Source organism: Lontra canadensis, unplaced genomic scaffold (genome assembly GCF_010015895.1).
Source record: "Lontra canadensis isolate GAN:19392208 unplaced genomic scaffold, GSC_riverotter_1.0 scaffold43, whole genome shotgun sequence".
NCBI classification, from domain to species: Eukaryota; Metazoa; Chordata; class Mammalia; order Carnivora; family Mustelidae; genus Lontra; species Lontra canadensis.
In genome coordinates, this window is record NW_022631037.1 from 15349109 (window position 1) to 15368976 (window position 19868).

The 19868-nt window shown below is 54.0% G+C and overlaps 2 protein-coding genes across 2 annotated transcripts; one reads left to right on the forward strand and one right to left on the reverse strand.

Annotated features, from left to right (window-relative positions):
- Positions 1–691: 691 nt before the first annotated feature.
- FKBP10 (FKBP prolyl isomerase 10) lies at positions 692–7986 on the forward strand. The gene is given in 11 exon segments (XM_032871625.1): positions 692–999; positions 3827–3972; positions 4408–4597; positions 4714–4859; positions 5202–5391; positions 5568–5679; positions 5681–5714; positions 6303–6495; positions 6883–7025; positions 7227–7390; positions 7677–7986. Coding segments are annotated over 11 exon segments (1749 nt in total). The 5' UTR covers positions 692–754; the 3' UTR covers positions 7863–7986.
- A 2756-nt stretch (positions 7987–10742) lies between these two features.
- On the reverse strand, positions 10743–19162 carry NT5C3B (5'-nucleotidase, cytosolic IIIB). Its single transcript, XM_032871626.1, has 9 exons — positions 19151–19162; positions 18808–18906; positions 18135–18204; positions 18002–18048; positions 15446–15531; positions 14788–14877; positions 12890–13052; positions 11784–11984; positions 10743–10936 (listed from the first exon to the last, which is right to left on the reverse strand). The coding sequence occupies exons 1-9, from the start codon at positions 19160–19162 to the stop codon at positions 10802–10804; spliced, it is 903 nt and encodes a 300-aa protein (XP_032727517.1). The 3' UTR covers positions 10743–10801.
- Between the last annotated feature and the right edge of the window lie 706 nt (positions 19163–19868).

The window sequence follows — 19868 nt, forward strand, 5'->3', positions numbered from 1 at the left end:
TTCTCCGCCCCTAGCCCTGATGAAGTCGCCCCTAGCGTCCCCTCCCCGTCCCCCACCCCGGTCCGCTACCGGGAGGTGCACACCGGGCTTCACCCTGCACACAGTACTCTCGCCGCCGCCCACCCATCTCCATCCCCGCGCGGGGAGTCTTGGACGCCCAGCTTCTGCGACCCGGGGCCGCTGGTCCCCGGAGAGGCCATCCCTGGGGGCAGTGGGGGTCGTGGGGCGGGGGCAATACCAAGGTACCGCCTCAGGTTCTGGAGCCCCACCAGCCACCTGGAGAGATTTGGGGGGTACCAGCGAAAGAAGGAAGGGATGCTTCAGCCCGGCCTTAGGACCCGGGGGCTCCGGAAAAAAAGACGCAGAACTTTTTTCCTTTTCTTTCTTTCTTTCTTTTTTTTTAATGGGAGTAAGCTCCGACTTCTCCGCTTTCCTGAACCTCCCTCCCTGGCCGGGCCCCTGGACGCTAAGCCCGGGGACAGCGGTAGGCGGGAAGCTGGAGTTCTTTGTGGTGCATTCCTGTGACTCCAGCACTCAGTCTTGCCCCCTCCTCCTATTCCACCCTCGGTCTCCCGCCCCCCGGCCCGCTAGCTCAGTCTCCCCTGCCCCCCATTCCACGTGTACCAGCAAGGGCGGGGGTGGGGACTGAGGACAGGAAGGGGGGGAGCCTGCTCCGGGAGGAGCGGGGGAAGGAGTTTGGCGGCGGCGACTCCCTAGCTCGTCCTCACTGCCGGCCGTCCCAGCTCCAGGCACCATGTTCCCCGCGGTGTCCCCCAGCCACACCTTCCCCCGGCTCCCCCTGCTGCAGTTGCTGCTGCTGCTGGTGCAGGCCGTGGGGAGGGGGCTGGGCCGTGCTAGCCCGGCCGGGGGTCCCCTGGAAGATGTAGTCATCGAGAGGTACCACATTCCCAGGACCTGTCCCCGGGAAGTGCAGATGGGGGATTTTGTGCGCTACCACTACAACGGCACTTTCGAGGATGGCAAGAAGTTTGACTCGAGGTAATGGGTTGGGTGCCCCGGAGCCACCCCCCTTAGGGCCAGGCTCTCTTAATCCTGGGGATCCCTTATAGCCCCTTTAGGCTGTGTCCACATCCCCTACTCCATAGTCTTCTAACCCCTAACACAGCACCCTGGGGATGAGGACTCCCAGACCTCCATCTTCCCAAAGACATCCTTGCCCTCGATTTCAAGCCCTCACCTCTCAAAGGACCCCAGTTTCTTTTAGAACAAGCTCCTCATTTACCCCTGAGTGTTTGGTGATCTAGGTGAACTTCTCTGTTTACTCACCGGTGCTTTATTAAAGGCCTGGCAGGGAGGAGGTTCTGGTCCCCAGTGGTGGGGGGAAGGGCTTGGCCCAGGCTGCATGTGAATTCTCCAGGGGTCTCAGCCTGGGACCCCTGCCCTTCCTACCCAGCCTGAACCTCTTCTGGTTCCAGCCCCAGGGTCTAGCTCCTTTGTAACGGGAAAAGAAGCAGTAGAACCTCTGTGGAGGTGGTGGTCAGTTTGAGCAGTTAGCCCTGTAGAGCCAGGGAGCGGTATAGTAAGATAGCACGATGGATCCAGGAGTGTAGGGCATAGCTCTGTGTAGGGACCCTAACTGTCTACGTGTCACATGGCCTGGCTTTGACTTTCTGGGCTCCTTGGAGGATTCTCTTACCACTCTCTCGGGTCTCCCTGCACCCCCACCTTCCTCCATCTTAGCTCTACCAGGCCAGGGCTGCCACCCATCTTGCCAGCCTTGGGGTTTGAGAGATGGGCTTCTGGTCTGATTGGGCCTTTGATCGGCTCTGGCAAGCCACTTTTGTTGGTGGAGACAGGGCAGGACTGCACGCCAGCCTGGGTTAAACCTCGGGTCCCAGTCACACAGCATATCCCAAGAAGTTAATCCCACTTAGACCCCTTCCCAAAACACACAACTCAGCCCACGGGAAATTAGTGGCCTTGGCTTTGGAAGGCAGGCAGTATACTGAGTAAGAAGATGAACTCCAGAGTCCAAGAACCCAGGTTCCAGTCCAGCCTGTGACCATGGACAAGGAATTTCGCCACTTGAAGCTTCATGCTCCTTATCTGAAAAATGGAGGTTAAAAACAATCTGGAAAATTAAGTTCTCCCTTCCTAAGACTGGTAAGAGGGCTCAAGTAAGATGATGAATGAACTCGAACTTCATCGTGTGAGGTCGTGTTAACCTTGACTCTGGGGAGGACTGGGTGCTCTGATAGTTTTTAACTGGTAGAAATTTTGTGCAGGCTTGGGCCTCACAGCAGCACTGTGAAGGATTCAGCTCAGTGGGCAGAATGAGGTATGGCCTGTGGCCAAGAGCACAGCCCAAGTAGGGGAGGGGCGGGGAGCAGGCCATGACTTCCATGGTGGGACTCTGGGAGCCTGGCTGGTCCCAGTTTGTGCAGTGCTGAGCTTGGAAAACTTTCCTAACCCATGGTTCTTAACCTCTTGGATCAAAATAAAAATCTCGGGGCACCTGGGTGGCTCAGTGGGTTAAAGCCTCTGCCTTCAGCTCAGGTCATGATCCCAGGGTCCTGGGATCGAGCCCCACATCAGGCTCTCTGCTCAGCAGGGAGCCTGCTTCTCTTCCTCTCTCTCTCTCTCTCTCTGCCTTACTCTCTGCCTACTTGTGATCTCTCTCTCTCTGTCAAATAAATAAATAAAATCTTAAAATAAAATAAAATAAAATAAAAATCTCAGGGGGATTGTTTGCCTTCAACTCAAGTCATGATCCCAGGGTCTTGGGATTGAGCGTAGTGGGGAGCCTGCTTCTCCCTCTCCCTCAGCCTGCCACTCCCGCCTTCTTGTGCTCCCTCTCTGTCAAATAAATAGGTGGAATCTTAAAAATAAATGAATAAATAAATAAAGAAAATTTTAAAAAATCTCCCACCCTCCCTTAACTGGTGACAGATGCTGACTGGATCTATCCTTCTGATCTTCTCGTAATGTATATAAATTAAATGTGGACTCACTATGTTGTACACCTGAAACTAATAATCATCTTGTATGTCAATCATACTTCAATAAAACAATAAATAAAAGTAAGAGAAAAACAAATAAAGGCCACGGCAATTTTAAAACAGGCCTTTCCGGGGCACCTGGGTGGCTCAGTGGGTTAAGCCTCTGCTTTCGGCTCAGGTCATGATCTCAGGGTCCTGGGATTGAGCCCCATGTCGGGCTTTCTGCTTGGTGGAAAGCCTGCTTCTCCCTCTCTCTCTGCCTGCCTCTCTGCCTACTTGTGATCTCTCTCTGTCAAATAAATAAATAAAATATTTAATAAATAAATAAATAAAATAAAACAGGCCTTTCCAAAACTGGAAACCAATCCCTACCCTCCATGAGCTCTGCTGCCTCCTCCTTTCCTTGGAAAGTTGATGGTGTAGCAGCACGAACACGGAGTTCACTAGACAAAGGTACCTTGGGCAAGTCAGTTAGCCTCTCATCTCAAACTTCATCATGAGAAAAATGAAAACCCTAACGTCCAGTTCACAAGGGAAAGAATGAAATAAAGTGGGGAAAGGAAAAGGCCAAGGATTTCATCTGGCTGGTTGTAAATGCTCAATGTTCCTCCTCCCCTTGGTGCCACACTTAGCCCTCCCTCTGCTGCACAGATATCCCCGCCCCCACCCCCTCACCCCCATCCCCAGTCCTAGGCGAATAAAAGCCCCCAGCCTCCCTCAGGGGCTTCCCTGTATAACTGGGGAGGGAGGCTCCGAAAGAAGACAGGAGCCTGTGGACGCACACCTGTGGAATGGGAGGGGGACTGAGTGTGTGTGTGCCCCTGCACAGAGGCCGCTGTACCCCAGCTGTTTCCTCCCTCCTCCAGCTATGACCGAAGCACCTTGGTGGCCATCGTGGTGGGCGTGGGGCGCCTCATCACTGGCATGGACCGGGGCCTCATGGGCATGTGTGTCAACGAGCGACGACGTCTCATTGTGCCCCCCCACCTGGGCTATGGCAGCATTGGTGTGGGTGAGAAGGGTTGGGGCCCAGGCGTGGGGATGGAGGAGAGCAGGAGGCAGCATTCTGGAACCCACAATCCAAAAAACTGAAGCTCAGAGTGGGAGTGTGACTCGCCCAAGGTCACACTGCACAGGCAGTGTGAGTCGTGGCAGGTCTGAGACCAGAGTTTCTGTCTCCTGCGCCTGGAGTGGGAGGACAGGAAATGACAGGGCCCTGGGTAGCATCGAAGCTTGACTGGGGAGAAGGGGAGCCAGGGTGGGGGGCATGGGCAAGCAGGAAATTCAATGTCTATTCAACCCGCCTTGCTGGAGCTGGTGCAACTGTGGCTCCGCCTTTGCCACCAGCTAAGGCTAGAGGGAGTCCTGGGGCCCCGGGGGGCTGTGGCGTGCGGAGGGGTCCTGGAGGCTGCCCCAAACACGAGCTGTGGTTGTCGGACTCCCACAGCGGGGCTCATTCCCCCTGATGCCACCCTCTACTTCGATGTGGTCCTGCTGGATGTGTGGAACAAGGCAGACACTGTGCAGGTGAGCACCTTGCTGCACCCAGCCCACTGCCCCCGCACTGTCCAGGACAGCGACTTTGTCCGCTACCACTACAACGGCACCCTGCTGGACGGCACCGCCTTTGACACCAGGTAAGGGCTGGAGGGAGTCCTGGGGCCCTGGGGAATAGGTATGATGGGGAAGGTGTCCGGGGCCCAGCCTGCCTCTCCCCTCTCCTGCAGCATCACCTCTACCTCATTCTCTGCAGCTACAGTAGGGACGGCACTTATGACACCTACGTTGGCTCTGGCTGGCTGATCAAGGGCATGGATCAGGGGCTGCTGGGCATGTGTCCTGGAGAGAGAAGGAAGATCATCATCCCTCCGTTCCTGGCCTATGGCGAGAAAGGCTATGGTGAGGACAGACAGAGACTCGGGGATTCCCCAGAAGAGGGCTGCCACATGCAGTTGTTCAGGTTGTGTACTGCACAAGGACACTCAGCCAAGGAGGCCCATAGAGATGAAATCTATCTTGGTGATGATCTCACTAAAAAAGGGTGCTTTTATTCGGATTCACATGCATTCTGTATGGGCTGGTGATGGTCTTGGGAAGATCCAGCTCATGCCTCACAGAGGAAGGGTCTCTGGAGAATAGAATTAGCATCTTTTTGCAAGGTGCTCACATAGGCTTTCCTGAGTGGAGAAGGAGCTGTGGTTTGCTCTCCACTTGTATGGTTCAAGCCTATCCCTTCCCCAGGGACTGTGATCCCCCCGCAGGCCTCCCTGGTCTTCCACGTGCTCTTGATTGACGTCCACAACCCTAAGGACACTGTCCAGCTGGAGACGCTGGAGCTACCTCCTGGCTGCGTCCGGAGAGCGGTAGCTGGAGACTTCATGCGTTACCACTACAACGGGTCCCTGATGGACGGCACCCCCTTTGATTCCAGGTCCCGGGGACTCCTAAGGAGGGAAGGTGGGGGCTGGGAGGAGGGAGGAGGAAGCTGAAGCAGGATCTGAGGATGGCCCCCCAACCCCAACAGCAGCTAGGGGCCACTCTGAGCTGTGGAGAAGAGGGGGTCGGGGCGCACCTCTGACTCCCTTGCTGGCCCTCCCCGCCTTACAGCTACTCCCGCAACCACACCTACAACACCTATGTGGGGCAGGGTTACATCATCCCCGGGATGGACCAGGGGCTGCAGGGCGCCTGCATAGGGGAGCGCCGGAGGATCACCATCCCCCCCCCACCTGGCCTACGGGGAGAACGGAACTGGTACGCATGCCCCTGTGCTCCCAGTCACCGCCTTATTCCTCTGCAGTCTGTTCCCTGACCTCCCCGCCACAGGGCCATCCCAGCCACTGCTCTGCCCCTCTCTCACCCACCCACCTCCTGCCACAGACTCTGTCCTTTCCTCCAGGGGCAGCCCTCCCCACCCCCCACCACTTCTCCCTTCCATCCTGGAGAAGGGCAGCAGACTCCTGAGTTTGGGGAGGTGGGGTGGTTATGGAAGAACAGAAACAGTGTAGCCGTAGGAAGCAAAGAGACCTGGACTTGTGCCCCAGCTTTGCTGGAAGCCTCAGTGTCCTCACCAGTAGAATGGGACTTATCACACTGACCAGCAGGGTAAGTTACTGGGAGATTGCAAGAGCTTGTGTATAAAGGGCTTTCTAACTGGCGTGGCCCTTCCTTCCCTGCCCCTCACCCTCCACAAGAGGGTATTAGAAGAATTGACCCTGGGGACAAATACTCCGTCCCATCCTGGCTTGAAAACACAGGACTGGGTAGGTCTAGGGGCCTCTGTGGAGGCCTGAGCAGCCCCTTCTGGATTCCAAGCCCATCCACTCCCCGTTTTGGCTCCAGGAGACAAGATCCCTGGCTCTGCTGTGCTGATCTTCGACGTCCACATCATTGACTTCCACAACCCTGCAGATCCGGTGGAAATCAAGATTCTGTCCCCGGCCCCGGAGACCTGCAATGAGACCGCCAAGCCTGGGGACTTTGTTCGCTACCACTACAACTGCTCCCTTCTGGATGGCACCAAGCTCTTCTCCTCGTGGGTCCGGGGCGGGGCCAGGGCTGGGCAGGTGGGTGGGCCCAGGTGCAGGGAGTCCTCCTGATACCCCCAATGGGTGCTTCTTCCCTAAGTTCCCATCCAGCAAGCAAGTGTAGTGGGGGAGCATGAGGAGCTGAGGTTCCTGCCTTGTGGGCTCAGGGAGGGTGAAGCCAGCCGTCTAGGGGAGCTGCTGGCTCCATTTGTGGAGAAGAAACCAAAGCAGGGGGCGATGAGCCCTCCAGGCCACGCTTCAGGGGCACTGGCTCCGTGAGGAAGGCATTCTCCCTCTGAACTGGGGGGGGGGGCCGGGGGGGGGGGGGGACGATGGGATAACAGCTGGCCTGGGACAAGGATGGGCACTGACCCAGGAATCTGCTCTCCCCCCAGCCACGACTATGGTGACCCCCAGGAGGCTACTCTGGGGGCCAACAAGGTGATTGAGGGCCTGGACACAGGCCTGCAGGGCATGTGTGTGGGAGAGAGGCGGCAGCTTGTGGTGCCCCCGCACCTGGCACACGGAGAGAGTGGAGGTGAGGGGCTGACAGTCCTTGGGGGCTGGAGGGGGGAGTGCAGGAATCCCTCCCAGGGGTTCTGCAAACATCCCATGTGCCTAGCACAGGGAAACTGAGGTCTCGGGGCTGGGGAGCTCCCAGGGCAAGGCTGCAAGTTGGGCCCAGCCCCGGGCCTGATGGCGACGCCTTCCTTCTCCTCTTCTCCCTCCCTGCCTCCAGCCCGGGGTGTCCCCGGCAGTGCGGTGCTGCTGTTCGAGGTGGAGCTGGTGTCCCGGGAGGAGGGGCTGCCCACAGGCTACCTGTTTGTGTGGCATGAGGACCCTCCTGTCAACCTGTTCGAAGGCCTGGACCTCAATAAAGATGGCGAGGTCCCCCCAGAGGAGGTGGGTGAGAAGTTCAGTCCTTCTAAGAACCAATCCCCTGCTGTCACCCCAGCACGAGCCACCATGTAGGTGGCATCAAGCAATGCAGTCCATCTGCCATCCCATCTGCACCTGTTTCTGCCCCTGTGCCGGGTCCCTGTGCCTGAGCTCCCTTGTCCCTGCCTCTTCCCTCATGCAGTCCATCACCCCCACTGCCATCTGGCTCCTGGGGCTCTTCCCTAGGCCACCCACGGCCGCTCAGGTGAGACCCTCACTCCCTTCTCCTCTTGGCTCTCTGGGCTCCCAGTTCTCCACCTTCATCAAGGCTCAAGTCAGTGAGGGCAAAGGACGCCTCATGCCTGGGCAGGACCCAGAGAAAACCATAGCAGACATGTTCCAGAACCAGGACCGCAACCAGGATGGCAAGATCACTGTGGAGGAGCTCAAACTGAAGTCAGACGAAGACCAAGAGCGGGTCCACGAGGAGCTCTGAAGGGTGGGGGCCTGGGCCCGCGCCCAGATGCAAAGGCCCGCTTCTGGGAGGACAGTGGGCAGTGGGGCTGACCTCGTAAGAGTCACCCTCCCCTGTGCTGGCGTGATGTCTAGAAACATCTAAAACATGGTCCAGGAGACAACTCTGGTCTTCCCACCAGTCCCAGATTACTCCACAGCACAGATCTCTACTCAGTTTTTCTCTTCTGACCCCAAACCCCTCCCTCACAAGTTTTGGAGTCACAAAGCCAAGCTGGCCATTGGCCGAGCCTGAGGGTTGAACAGGGCCATTGCTGGCATGTCACCCATACCTCCCCTCCACATCACCAGACACTGAACAAGGCTGAGCTTGTCATTCTTTCATTTCCCCAAATTTCCCTTTTTTCCATACTTTTCCTTGCCATCCCCAGCCACCCCCCTCCTGCCCCTATTCCTGTGTCATGGCAGCTCACCAGGAACATGAACCAGGACTGACCAGACTCTCAGCCTTTCTCTCTCAACTCTGGCTGTCTTCTAGGGAGGGCAGTGCCCCACCTGTCCCCTGTGTCCCCACACTTCCGCTGTCCACTCCCCACTAGGCCAGTAGGGGCTGGAGTGACCTTGGGGTGCAGCATTCAGGGCTGAGCTTGTCATTGCCTTTCACCCCTAAAGAAGGCTGCTTTCTCTAAGGGACAGAGAAGGGGAAGAAAATGAAGGGGTCGGGGGCGAGGATAACTACTTGGATGGCTATGACATCCTTGGTTCAGGGCTGAGATAAACTTGGAAGAAGGGCTCACTTGGGGTGAGAGGGGGGTAGGCAGAGCTCTGCATACTCAAAAGGCTAAATTGGTGTCAGGTCCCTTTTTCCTTTGCACCAAATAAAAGACTAAACCAAAGGCCTCAGGATGTGCTCTTTCTGTGCGGGGAAGCCTTTGGACCCAAAGGCTGGGGAAGAAAGTGGCACAAAGTAGACACTCAAGATCCTGGATCTCAGCCTCCTGCCTCCTGCGGCCTCATCAGGGCCCTCTCCATGGAGAGGAACCCCCTATCTGCAGGAGGGAGGGTGGGAAGTGGGCATTCATACAGGGACCTCCCGGGGAGGGGTGGAGAGATGATCCCAGTCTCCTGACTGTCCCAACTGAATGGAAAGATGAGGTCCCTGACCTCAAACATGACCCAAGAAACTCAAGGATTAAATTAAGCGGCTCGGGTCGGATTCATCTCTTGCATGTAGATTTGTTCCAATGCTCAGCTAGTCCCACCTCTCCCTGATCCTCGTTGCCAGCCATCACCTCCGTCCTGATCCTCCCCCGTCTGAAGCAAAGGTAACAGGGCCCCCATCTCCAGTGTCTTGAGGGAAGAGCTGCTCCAGCCAGCAGGCCAGCCATCTTCCCCTCTCCCACCCAGCTAGAACTAAGATGACCTAAACCAGGAGGGGACAGGAGAGCGGGGGAGGCTTGGGAGACAGACTGATGGTTCTGGGCTCCCTGAACTGACCTGTCCCCCACGAGCACCCACTTCTTGCTCAGGATCCTGAGACATGGCTTTTCCCCACGGCCAATCACAGATACTCCTGGCCCCAAAGCAACCCGAGGGCACCTCAGGGTCTGACTGTGGCTGCCAATGGGCCTCAGATGGTAGCCACGAGCTCCCCAGAAGCCAACAGGCCAGCTCGGAACCGGAGCCCATGTGTGGGTGTGAATGTGTGAAGCCCAAGAAACACTACGGCTTTGGTCAGAATCACTGAAATCCTGGCACTAGCTCCTAGCTATGGAGTTTGAGTAAGTTTCTGGTCTTTTCCAAGCCACCTGTAGATGGAAGAGACACCCGCTTTCAGGGCTCTCATGAGGGAGGCACTGCCTTCCTTTCCCTACAGAACTGCAGGGAACCTGTCCCACAGCCAGGTACCCTCTGCGGGAGGAGGGGTGCGTTTCTTTGAGGGCAGGCTGCAAAACGCCAGTGGAACTGGCTGCTTTACACCTTCAAAAGATGCCCTAGAGAGAATTCAGCTAGTTCTTGACCATCCAAGTCGACAGGGGAGGAAGGGAAAGAAACTCAAAGGGCAGCCAGTGATGTGAGACGATGGAGCAGAAATCACTTCCGCAGTGTCGAGGACCAGCTTCTCCCTTCGGGTCCCACTGCAGGACCCCACCCCTGAAGGCACCCATCTCCATGGCCCTGTGCCCACATAAGGAAGAGAAGACAGGGCAGGAGCCCAGGGCATGAGAGAAAATCTGCCTCCAAACAGATCTGTTTGGAGATCCATCAACAGGAAGCTCTGCACACCGGGCTGGTCAGGCCCACGGACCCCCTCAACTCCACGTTTAACGGACACCTCAGCATCACGTGAAACCATCCCAGGTCAGGGTTTGGAAACACACGTTCCAAACCTGCCTACTCACCTTGGTCCCCAGACACATTTACGGGGTGCTCAGAGGGTCTCGTGAGTGAATTTGTTTTTTTTTTTTAAGATTTTATTTTCTAAGTAGTCTGTACACCCCATGTGGGGCCCAAACCCATAACCCTGAGATCAAGAGTCACACGCCCCACCAACTGAGCCAGCCAGCCCTGCATCCCCCCAAATCAGAACTGTTTTCTCCTTTTTTTATTTTGATCTGTTTCACACATTAGATTTCTTTGAAGAACATCTTCCTGTGTTTAAAAAATTGGGGAAGAAAGAACCCCTGGATTAGATGGTCCCTAGGGCACTAACACCCTGTGGGTCCCGCCTTCACCTGACACCTGCCCCCCCCCCCCCGGGCAGGGCCCCCCACCAGCCCCCTGAGAACACCACAGAGGACGCTGGGGAAGGAGGAGGGAGAGGCCCAGGCTCAGCAGCTGCATCCCGGACTCCGCACGCACAGGGATGAGCAGCGAGCAGTGCTCCCACAGGGCGGCCTCCTGGTGAGGCTCCCCACTCTCCAGCCCGTGGTGCCTGGTCCCCCAGCCGCCTGCTGGCTCTCAGGAGCCCTGCGTCTCTCTCCAGTCCCCGCGGTGCAGGATGTGCTGCAGCAGCCCGTTGACCACGTCCAGCGTCTCGTCCTTCTCCAGCACAATGTCGTAGGAGTCCATGTAGCGCTCCCGCCGCTCTTCCACCTGCCCGGGGAAGGGGGCAGAGTCCCCAGAACGCCCTGCCTTCAGCCTCTGCCTCTGAGGCACCAGGGGCAAGGGGTGGAGGGCACTGGAGCTGCAGCTCCCCAAGAACAGCTCCGGGACAGAGACCCGCCCTCTGGACAGCAACGGGCACAGGGCGCCATGATTAAACCTCGGGTCAGTGACAGAAGGACAGGATGGGGATTAAAATTAAAAAACCAGATGTGATTTCTAATCCATCTGGACTGAAGTTTCACACGGGTCAAGCATTCTAGAGGTCTTCAGCACATGCTGGCTGTGGAGGGGGGATGCGCGAACTGGTGGCCTTCTAACTTGACACCATACTGAGCTCCTTCATGCTGATGGTGTTCCCCCCTGCCTCTGGTTGGCCCCCGGCCTGTTCTTGTGTTTTCCTTCTCTGACTTATAAACCCACCTCCTGAATACTGACATCTCCCACCTCAGTCATGCCTTATAGCTATGATTTAGGATTGTAATCAGCCCCCCACTTCCTACACTATCTACCATGGGTAGATGAACCTCCTTGACTCAGTTTCCCCATTTGTAAAACGAGGCATAAGAGTCACTATCTCAGAAGGCTGCCGTAAGGACTAAGTGGGTCAATATGCCATGTACATGGTGAGCACTCAATAGTGTCTCTGAACTCCGCTGTCGCACCGTGTGCCCGACACAGCTGTCATCGCTGTTTCCCATGAGAATATAGCTCCTGCCACACCTCACTGCCTCTAAGACTTGACCTTGACCGGCACATAGAGGTGTTTGCCAGGCATTTAACAGGCATCGAAACAGAAGCACGCCACTGAGCCGGGAAGCCCTGGTCCCACACCTACCTTGTCATTTAAGAAGCCAATCTTGAGAATGTTCTCCACACCTGGCACCCCATCAGCCATCGTGAGGTCCCCCATGGAGTCTCCCAGCAGGAGGATGTTGGTTTTGCCCTGAAGCTGCTGGAAGTAGCCAGAGTTCTCACAAACGGAGCTGTTCTTGTTGTATGTGTGTATGAGCTGGCCCTTAAATCCCTGGAGGAAACCCTAAACAAGCAAGAGACAGAAGGGCTGCAGGCACACTCTAGAGCCCGATCTCCGCGGTCTCTGTCACAGAGGAAAGACAATCCCGATAGCCAGAGAAATGCCAGAACCTCCATGTAGTCCAAACTCGGGGCCCGCCAACTAGGTCCTGTAGCCAGATTTGGTGGATTTTTGTAAATTCAGTTTGACCGGAACACAGCCAGGCTCATGTGTCACATCGTGTCTGTGGCCGTTTTTAGTATACGTGCTGTGCCGAAGCGAGCACTGTGGCTGCTTTTTTTTTTTTTTTTTTTTTTTGCCACAGCAGAGTTGAGTAGTTGTGACAGTCAATCAGAGTCCATCATCCCACAAAATCTAAAATAGGTACTACCTGGCCTTTTACAACAAAAAGCGTGTAACCCCTGATTTAAACTTACAAGGGCCCTCAGACAGGACCGATCAGCCACTCTGGCAGGAGCGTGAAGCCATGACACCGGCACTGTTCAGGCCACACATGTGTTTGCCCTTGGTGGCGGGCGCAGCCTCACCCCAGGTGAACGGAGCAGCTGCCCAACAGCTGGTGTGAGGGGAAGAAGTCAGAGCCTTGATGAGTTAGAGCAGCCCACCTCTGGCTCCAGGAAAACAAGTCAAAGTCTAAGCCCTGGAGTACCCAGGATGGCATGTGACCTGGAATGCTGACGTGGGGCCTAGCTGAACCCTAAATTAGGTACCCAGTGAGCTGTCAAACACCAAAGGGCATGCCTTTAGCAGGCATGAAGAAACAAGTAACGGCCTGAGGGCAAGAAGCCAGCATGAGTTCCCTCCCTTCCCTCCCCAAGTCAGGGTTCAGGGTTTCAGGTGTTGCCCAGGGAGGGGTGCTGGCGGTCCCCACCCCTCCACCCTCCCAGCCTAAAGGAGGTCAGGCTCACGTTTTCGTCAAAGTCCATGTAGTTAGACACGATGTGGATGTTGGGGTGGAACACTTTCATCTGCCGGATAATTTCCTCCAGGATGTCACCAATGCCCGCAGAAAAGATGAAAAGGGGAATGTTGTTCTGGTAGAGGGTGTTGAAGAACGTCTTGTATCCCTCCCTGAAAAGAGACGGACTCTGCAGTGGCGATGCCTCTGCTCCTGTCTTTACTTCCTACTTAGGTGATGTATTTTTAAATTTTTCATTTTCAAAGATTTATTTGGGGCACCTGTGTGGCTCAGATGGTTGAGTGTCTGCCTTCCGCTCGGGTCATGATCTCCAGGTCCTGAAATCAAGCCCCACGTCAGGCTCCCAGCTCAGTGGGGAATCTGCTTCTCCCTCTCCCTCTGCCCCTCCCCGTTTGTGCTCTGTCTTTCTCTCTTTCAAGTGAATAAATAAAATATTTTTTTTAAGTATTTTTATTCGGGTGCCTGGGTGGCTCAATGGGTTAAGCCTCTGCCTTTGGCTCAGGTCATGATCTCAGGGTCCTGGGATTGGGCCCCACATTGGGCTCGCTGCTCAGTGGGGAGCCTGCTTCTCCCTCCCTCTGTCTGCCTCTCTGCCTACTTGTGATCTCTCTCTGTCCACCAAATAAATAAAATCTTGGGAAAAAAAGTATTTTTAATACTATCTTTAAAAAATTATTTATTTATTTAAGAGAGAGTGTGGGTGTGGAGGGAGGGGAGAGGGAGAAAGAGTCTTAAGCAGGCTCCCCACTGAGCACAGAGCCCAACATGGGGTTCGATCCCAGGATCCTGAGATCATGACCTGAGTTGAAATCAAGAGTCAGACGCTTAACTGACCGAGCCACACAGGTGCCCCCAAATTTTTTCTTTTTAGAAACATTTTATTATTTTTTAAAGATTTTATTTATTTGAGAGAGAGAGAGCACATGCATGAGCAGAGGAAGGGACAGAGGGAGAGGGAGCAGCAGACTCCCCTCCGAGCTGGAAACCCAAGGCGGGGCTTGTGTGCACACACACACACACACTGGAATACTACTCAGTCATCAAAAAGAATGAAATCTTGCCATTTGCAATGACATGTATGGAACTAGAGGGTATTATGCAAAGCAAAATAAGTCAATCAGAGAAAGATAATTATCATACGGTCTCACTCATATATGGAATTTAAGAAACAAGGCAGAGGTTCATAGGGGAAGAAAGGAAAAAAATAAAACAAGATGAAACCACAGAGGGAGAGAAACCATAGAGACTCTTTACCTCAGGAAACAAACTGAGAGTTGCTAGAGGGGAGGGAGGTGGGGGGATGGGGCGGCTGGGTGATGGACACTGGGGAGGGTATGTGTTGTGGTGAGTACTGTGTATTGTGTAAGACTGATGAATCACAGACCTGTATCCCTGAAACAAATAACACATTATATGTTAATTAAAAAAAAAAAAAAGAAGGAAGGAAAGAAAGAAAGAAAGAAAGAAAGAAAGAAAGAACGAACGAACATGGCAGCAGAGAGAGTAGCACCAGGAATGCCGCAGATGATCAAGGGTCCTAGGCCAATCAACTCCCGTGTCTAGGTTAATCCAGAACACCAGGCATCATGGTGACCCCAGAGTCTTTTCACCACTGGAGAAAATGAGCTAGACGCTGTTTGTTCCAGGAGATGAAGCCTTGGTCATATTCCTATTATATCCACTAGTAGCAGACAGCTGTCTAGGAAGCACCCACAGGTGAGAAAGCCTTTAGCTGTATTCAGAGAGGAAAGCAAGGCCTTCTTCACATCAGCCACTTACGGTGTCTGTCTCTTCTGATTCCCCTAGCAACTCACTCCCCTCCACTCCTTTCCAGCCTCTTTTTGGGAGCCAACCAGTTTCCAATGTTTCCCAGAGCAAGACACTTACCTAAGCATTGCATTGGACTCTCTAACCACCTGGGCAATCTGAGCCTTCTGAATCTTCTGTTGGCAAAGGAGATCGTGTGCCTTGGTCCACCTAGAAGCAGACGCCCCACAAAAGCCCAAATTCCAATCACTAAGTAGGAAAGTATCCTTTCCCTTTTTAGGGCCAAGTCCCCTCTAGAAAGATTAATGGAGGCCTCATCCTTTTCCACCAAGCCACTTCCTGAAGGACTCCGGCTGGCCTTAAAAGGAAGAGGGTGAGGAAGTCGAACCACAGCCACAGGAACAAGAACTGGGAGAGCTAACCACTGAAGTCCAAGCCCTCCTGAATCCCTCTCTTGGTGACCCCATGTTCTGGAGAACCGGGGCTCTGTCCCCTATAGAATATACTGGTTCCTATGGGAAAGTTATCTCCCCGCAGCATGTATTCCCCCAAACCCAGGGGCTTCTCCCTCCTTCCAAGGATTCTCAGTGGGCCCCCACTCCAGCAGCAGCCACAAGTAGCCCCTCTGGGGCTGGACGGTTGGTTCTAATAGGGGGGCCAGGGGAATTCAGTAAGGTAAGGGGGCCTGCCACCTCATTCAAGCTCAGGAAAAACATACTCCCCTCCCAGACCTGTCCATCATGGGGGCCAGGAGTGGTTCAAAACCACCATCACTCACCATTCCACCATGTGAGGTAACTTCTCCTTGATGGTCCGGTGTGGGTCAATCTCAATTGGGTAATAGTGGTGGAGGAGCGCTTTGAGCTGGGACATCCAAATGAAGAGAAAAGCCGTTAGTCCACATCAAGCTTTCCCCAGCGAAGGCCCACAGTTGAGTGTGAGGAAATAATCACCTAGAAGAGGCAACTCTGTGTTAGGGAGAGACCGACCTGCCGAGCTGGTCAGCCCTTCATCCGCACCCTCAGAGGGTGAGGTCTAAGAATCCACAAAGACCTTTTGCTCTCAGGTCAGAAGTTACTAGGATTTTGTTGTTATTCTCTAGCTCAGTCGACAGGGCTTAACTGGTAAGAAGGGATTAAAGCTGTATTTCCCCAAATGGGGTACACATTCTCAGGGGGTAGGCAAAGTCATTTTAGGAGGCACATGGATACACACTTTTCATTTTAGTAGTTTTGGATTCCTTTTAATGCGTATTAAGAAAAAAAAAACTAGCACATCAAATTCATGCTCTCACAAAGACTGTTTCTTTTCTAATTGCATTCAGATTTTTTTTAAAGGTTTTATTTATTTATTTGACAGAGAGAGACAGAGAGAGCACAAGCAGGGGGAGCAGCAGGGAGAGGGAGAAGCAGACTCCCCACTGAGCAGGGAGCCCTATTCGGGGCTCGATCCCAGGATCCTGGGACCACGACCTGAGCCAAAGGCAGATGCTCAATTGACTGAGTCACCCAGGCTCCCCACATTCAGATTTTTAATAGTAACCCAACTTTAAGTAAAATATGTATTACCGGCCACTCTAATAGATATGGCAAAAATCATGAAAGTGGAAGTAGAAAAATCAGGAAGTGGGTTTGGGAGCCAGCATGTTGGTGGATAATGATCATAGAACCAACATCAGGGGAATCAGCTCACCGGGCTCCTGTGTGTACCTTCTCCTATTAAGATCTCCTTCCATGTCTGAGGAGACCGCATCTGGGACCATGTGTCACACAGGCCAGTGGGTAACAGCATCCAATAAAAACGGGAACTGGTCGGGCAAAAGAATTTTAACTTTAACATATGCCCAGTCTCAGAATATTATGAGATCAATGTGGAGTCCCTGACCATGGGTCCAAAAGAGAGTTAAAGGCAAAGAGCATACACTGACAAAGGGAGAAAACTCCTGAAATGTATTAAGATTCTCAATGTGTGCGTTTTGGGGGGAGTGTGAGAATATTTTTCTAAAAAGCATAAGAGAATTCAACAGAATATACTTTTTTAAAAAGAAAAAGGGCTTCATGCATAAACTTTGCTTTATGATTTTTTTCGGGAGCTCATCAACGCCCAGAATCTTAGTTTGCCTTCATTTTGTTATCCTAGAGCAGGTACCCAACCTGTTGTCTTACTTGTGGGTGCAGCTTTCTGGAAGCTGATAAGACATGTATGTGAGGGACCACTAAAAGTGACTTACCAAAAGCAACTGATTAGGTCTGGAGCCAGAACTTACGTTAAGCTAAAAGTGCAACTCCAGAAAGATGGGTTTTAGAAATATAAGGTGCATCTATAATTTGCTGCCCATCTTAGTAACAAGTAACCATGACAGAGTATTGGAAAAGCTGATCAAGATGACAGATTGACAGACTGCTTAAAATGTAATTTAGTGAATTTCATAACGAAGTGAAACTAAATGATAACAGCTCTTCAGCAGAAAGAGCTCAGCAAACTACAGAGAAATGTACAACCAGCAGGGCTCTCCTCTGGCAAAGAGGCCAGAATGTGGAACAAAGTAAAATGAACTCCAAGGCTGCATGATTTATAATATTTGTATGCATCTCATGGAAGTGGGTGTTATCATATAGTGACATTAATTCAGAAGTCTTTCTTGATACCTGTTACCTTGCCAAAAAAATTATATATTTTTTAAAAGAGTTATTTATCTATTTTAGAGAGAGAGAGGTGGGGGGGGTGTGCAGGGGGAGTGTCAGAGGGAGAGGGAAAGAATCTCAAGCAAACTCCCTGCTCAGCAGGCTTAATCCCAGATACCACCACCCTGAGCCAAAACCAAGAGTCAGACGCTCAACCCACTGAACCACCCAGGTGCAACCCCCACCCCAAGTATATTATTAAAGAAACAGCATAATGTAGTGAAAAGAGTTTGGGACAGAATTAGATCTATGGGAAAACCAAGCTCTCTGTGTCTTGCCTGTATGACCCTTGAAGGAGTTGCTTATCCTCTTCAAGCCTGTTTTCTCATCTGTTAAATGGAGATAATAGTGGTTCTATCCACCCCTTGGAGTTGCTGGAGGGTTAAACAGCAAATGTTGAAGTCTCTTGTAAACTCTGTAACTTGCAGAATGCATAACATCCATATTCTAACCACCAATCGTCACATGTCTTGAACAAAAAGGAAACACTGCCCCAGTCTATGAGACTAGGTCCATCTGAACATAAGAACAATTTTTTAAAAAATATTAATCTTCTAAGGTCTCTACCCTGGAATCTTTGGTCCTAACCAAGAACTATCTCAAGTAGTACAAGACAGCCATCTCTGAACAAAGAAGGGGTTGTAACCCACCTCATTTTGGCACTCCTCACTGATGATCTTGCTGTTATCCAGAATGTCTGTAAACACAGAAAACTCCTTTCATTTGCCACGCAGAAGCTACCATCTTATCAAGCCCAAAAAGGCAAGCTAGTATGTGACTTACTGTAAGAAGAAGGGCATCGCTTTCCATTATACGCAAACCTGCTCAAGGTCATGTCAAAATCAGAGATGACCTAAAATGCAAAAGAGAGATGCTATCCATACAGATGCCTTATGGTGTGGCCCTGCCTGGGCGGGGGAAGATTATGAAAGGCAAACCAGCTCAGTATCCAGCCAGTGGGCAAAGCCCTGCAGGAGTTAGGAAGGGGTTGGGAGCGGGGAGGGAGAACTGATCCTAGTTAGTAGCAGCCTGCTATGCCTGAGGACGCCCAGACTCTTGGAGGTCGCTGGCAGAGTGGGGACTGAAGAATCAGGACCCTCTCTGACTCTTAGCCTTGCCATCTCATTGCCTTGGGTCCCTCCCAAGGTGAACCATCACATTTGCAACTTCCTGGGGAGCCCGCTGACCCGGCTAGCGTGGAAACAAGGCCCCAGGGCCTGGTGCTGGGTGCCTTCTACCTAGTAAGAGGAAGCAGACGCTGGTCATGACCGACAAATTTGAAATGTCGGTTTTCCGGCAGGTGGACTCTAACCCAGGGCAATCAGGTGGAGCAACCGGTTCGCCCTCCGGCCGCTGGCCATTTGTAGGGGCTCAGGGCCCGCAGCGTCCGCGGCAGCGCGGGCAGGCCCCTTGGGCCGGTCACCTCCCCAGCCGCCCCTCGTCGCCCCCGCCGTACCTGCAAGCGGTCTCCCCCGCCCCTGCGGAGGGCGCCCACGATCTCCTGCACCCGCCCGGGCTGCCGCATCAGGACCGTGGCCTTCATCAGGGTGCTCACCTGTCCCGAGACCCGAGAGAAGCGCTGACCCCCGCACCGCGCTGGGCCCAGGGGGAGCCCGGCGCCGGCTCCGCAGCCCTGAGAGGCGGGGCCGGGGCGCGCGAGGCGCGCAGGGGGGCTCCGGGCCAGACCCGGGCGCCTACTGGCCGGGGTGGCGCGGCGGGGCCCAGGCGGCCAGCTGGGGGCCTCGGAGCGCCCCGGGGATCGGAGCCCGCCCCACGCCGGACGCTTCCTCCCGCCTCACCTCCTCCGCCATGGCGCTCGCGGCCGGGACGACAGCGCCGGGACAACGACCTCCCCACGGCCGCACTGCGCAGGCGTCGCCCGCCGCCGGGAGGCCGGGGAACCGCGGGCTGGGGACCCGGGGGCGGGCGGGGCAGGGAGAGGGCGGCGCCCGCGCTGGGCAAGACCCCGAGTGCTGGCTCTGTGTTGAGGAGGGTGAGGGTCACAAGAGTTGGGGTTACCGGGTGCCACCGTCGACAGCAAAAGTACTGGCCAGAAGGGTCATTTCCAGACGTAAATTTTGCAAGACACAAAAGCCGCAGGAAGGGAGAGGGTATGGAAAACATCCAGAAGGGGCTTAACTGGGCCCACTCCTCACCGCAGAAGACAATGAGCGACTAACACACGTCCTCAGGGCAGGAAGGCCCTGGACAGCTGGGCCAGCGTGAGCTTTAATCAGCTTCCCTTCCTTCTGCCTCCTCTGACTTGGTTTCCTTGAATTCAGTATCTGGGGAGCCAAGTGCCCAGCAGTGGAAGAAGGTCTAGATGATGCTACACAGATACAGAGCTGGGCATCTGAAGTGGGCAACAGGAGCTAGAATGGATAAAAACTCTTATATGGCGTTGGTGGTCACAGTGCTGCTCCAGATTCAAGGGCTTGGAAGGTGTGGGGTGGTCTTCAGCCTGAATGGTGGGGGAGGGGGGAAGGAAGGAGGACAGAGACAGGAGAGAGTTCCAGA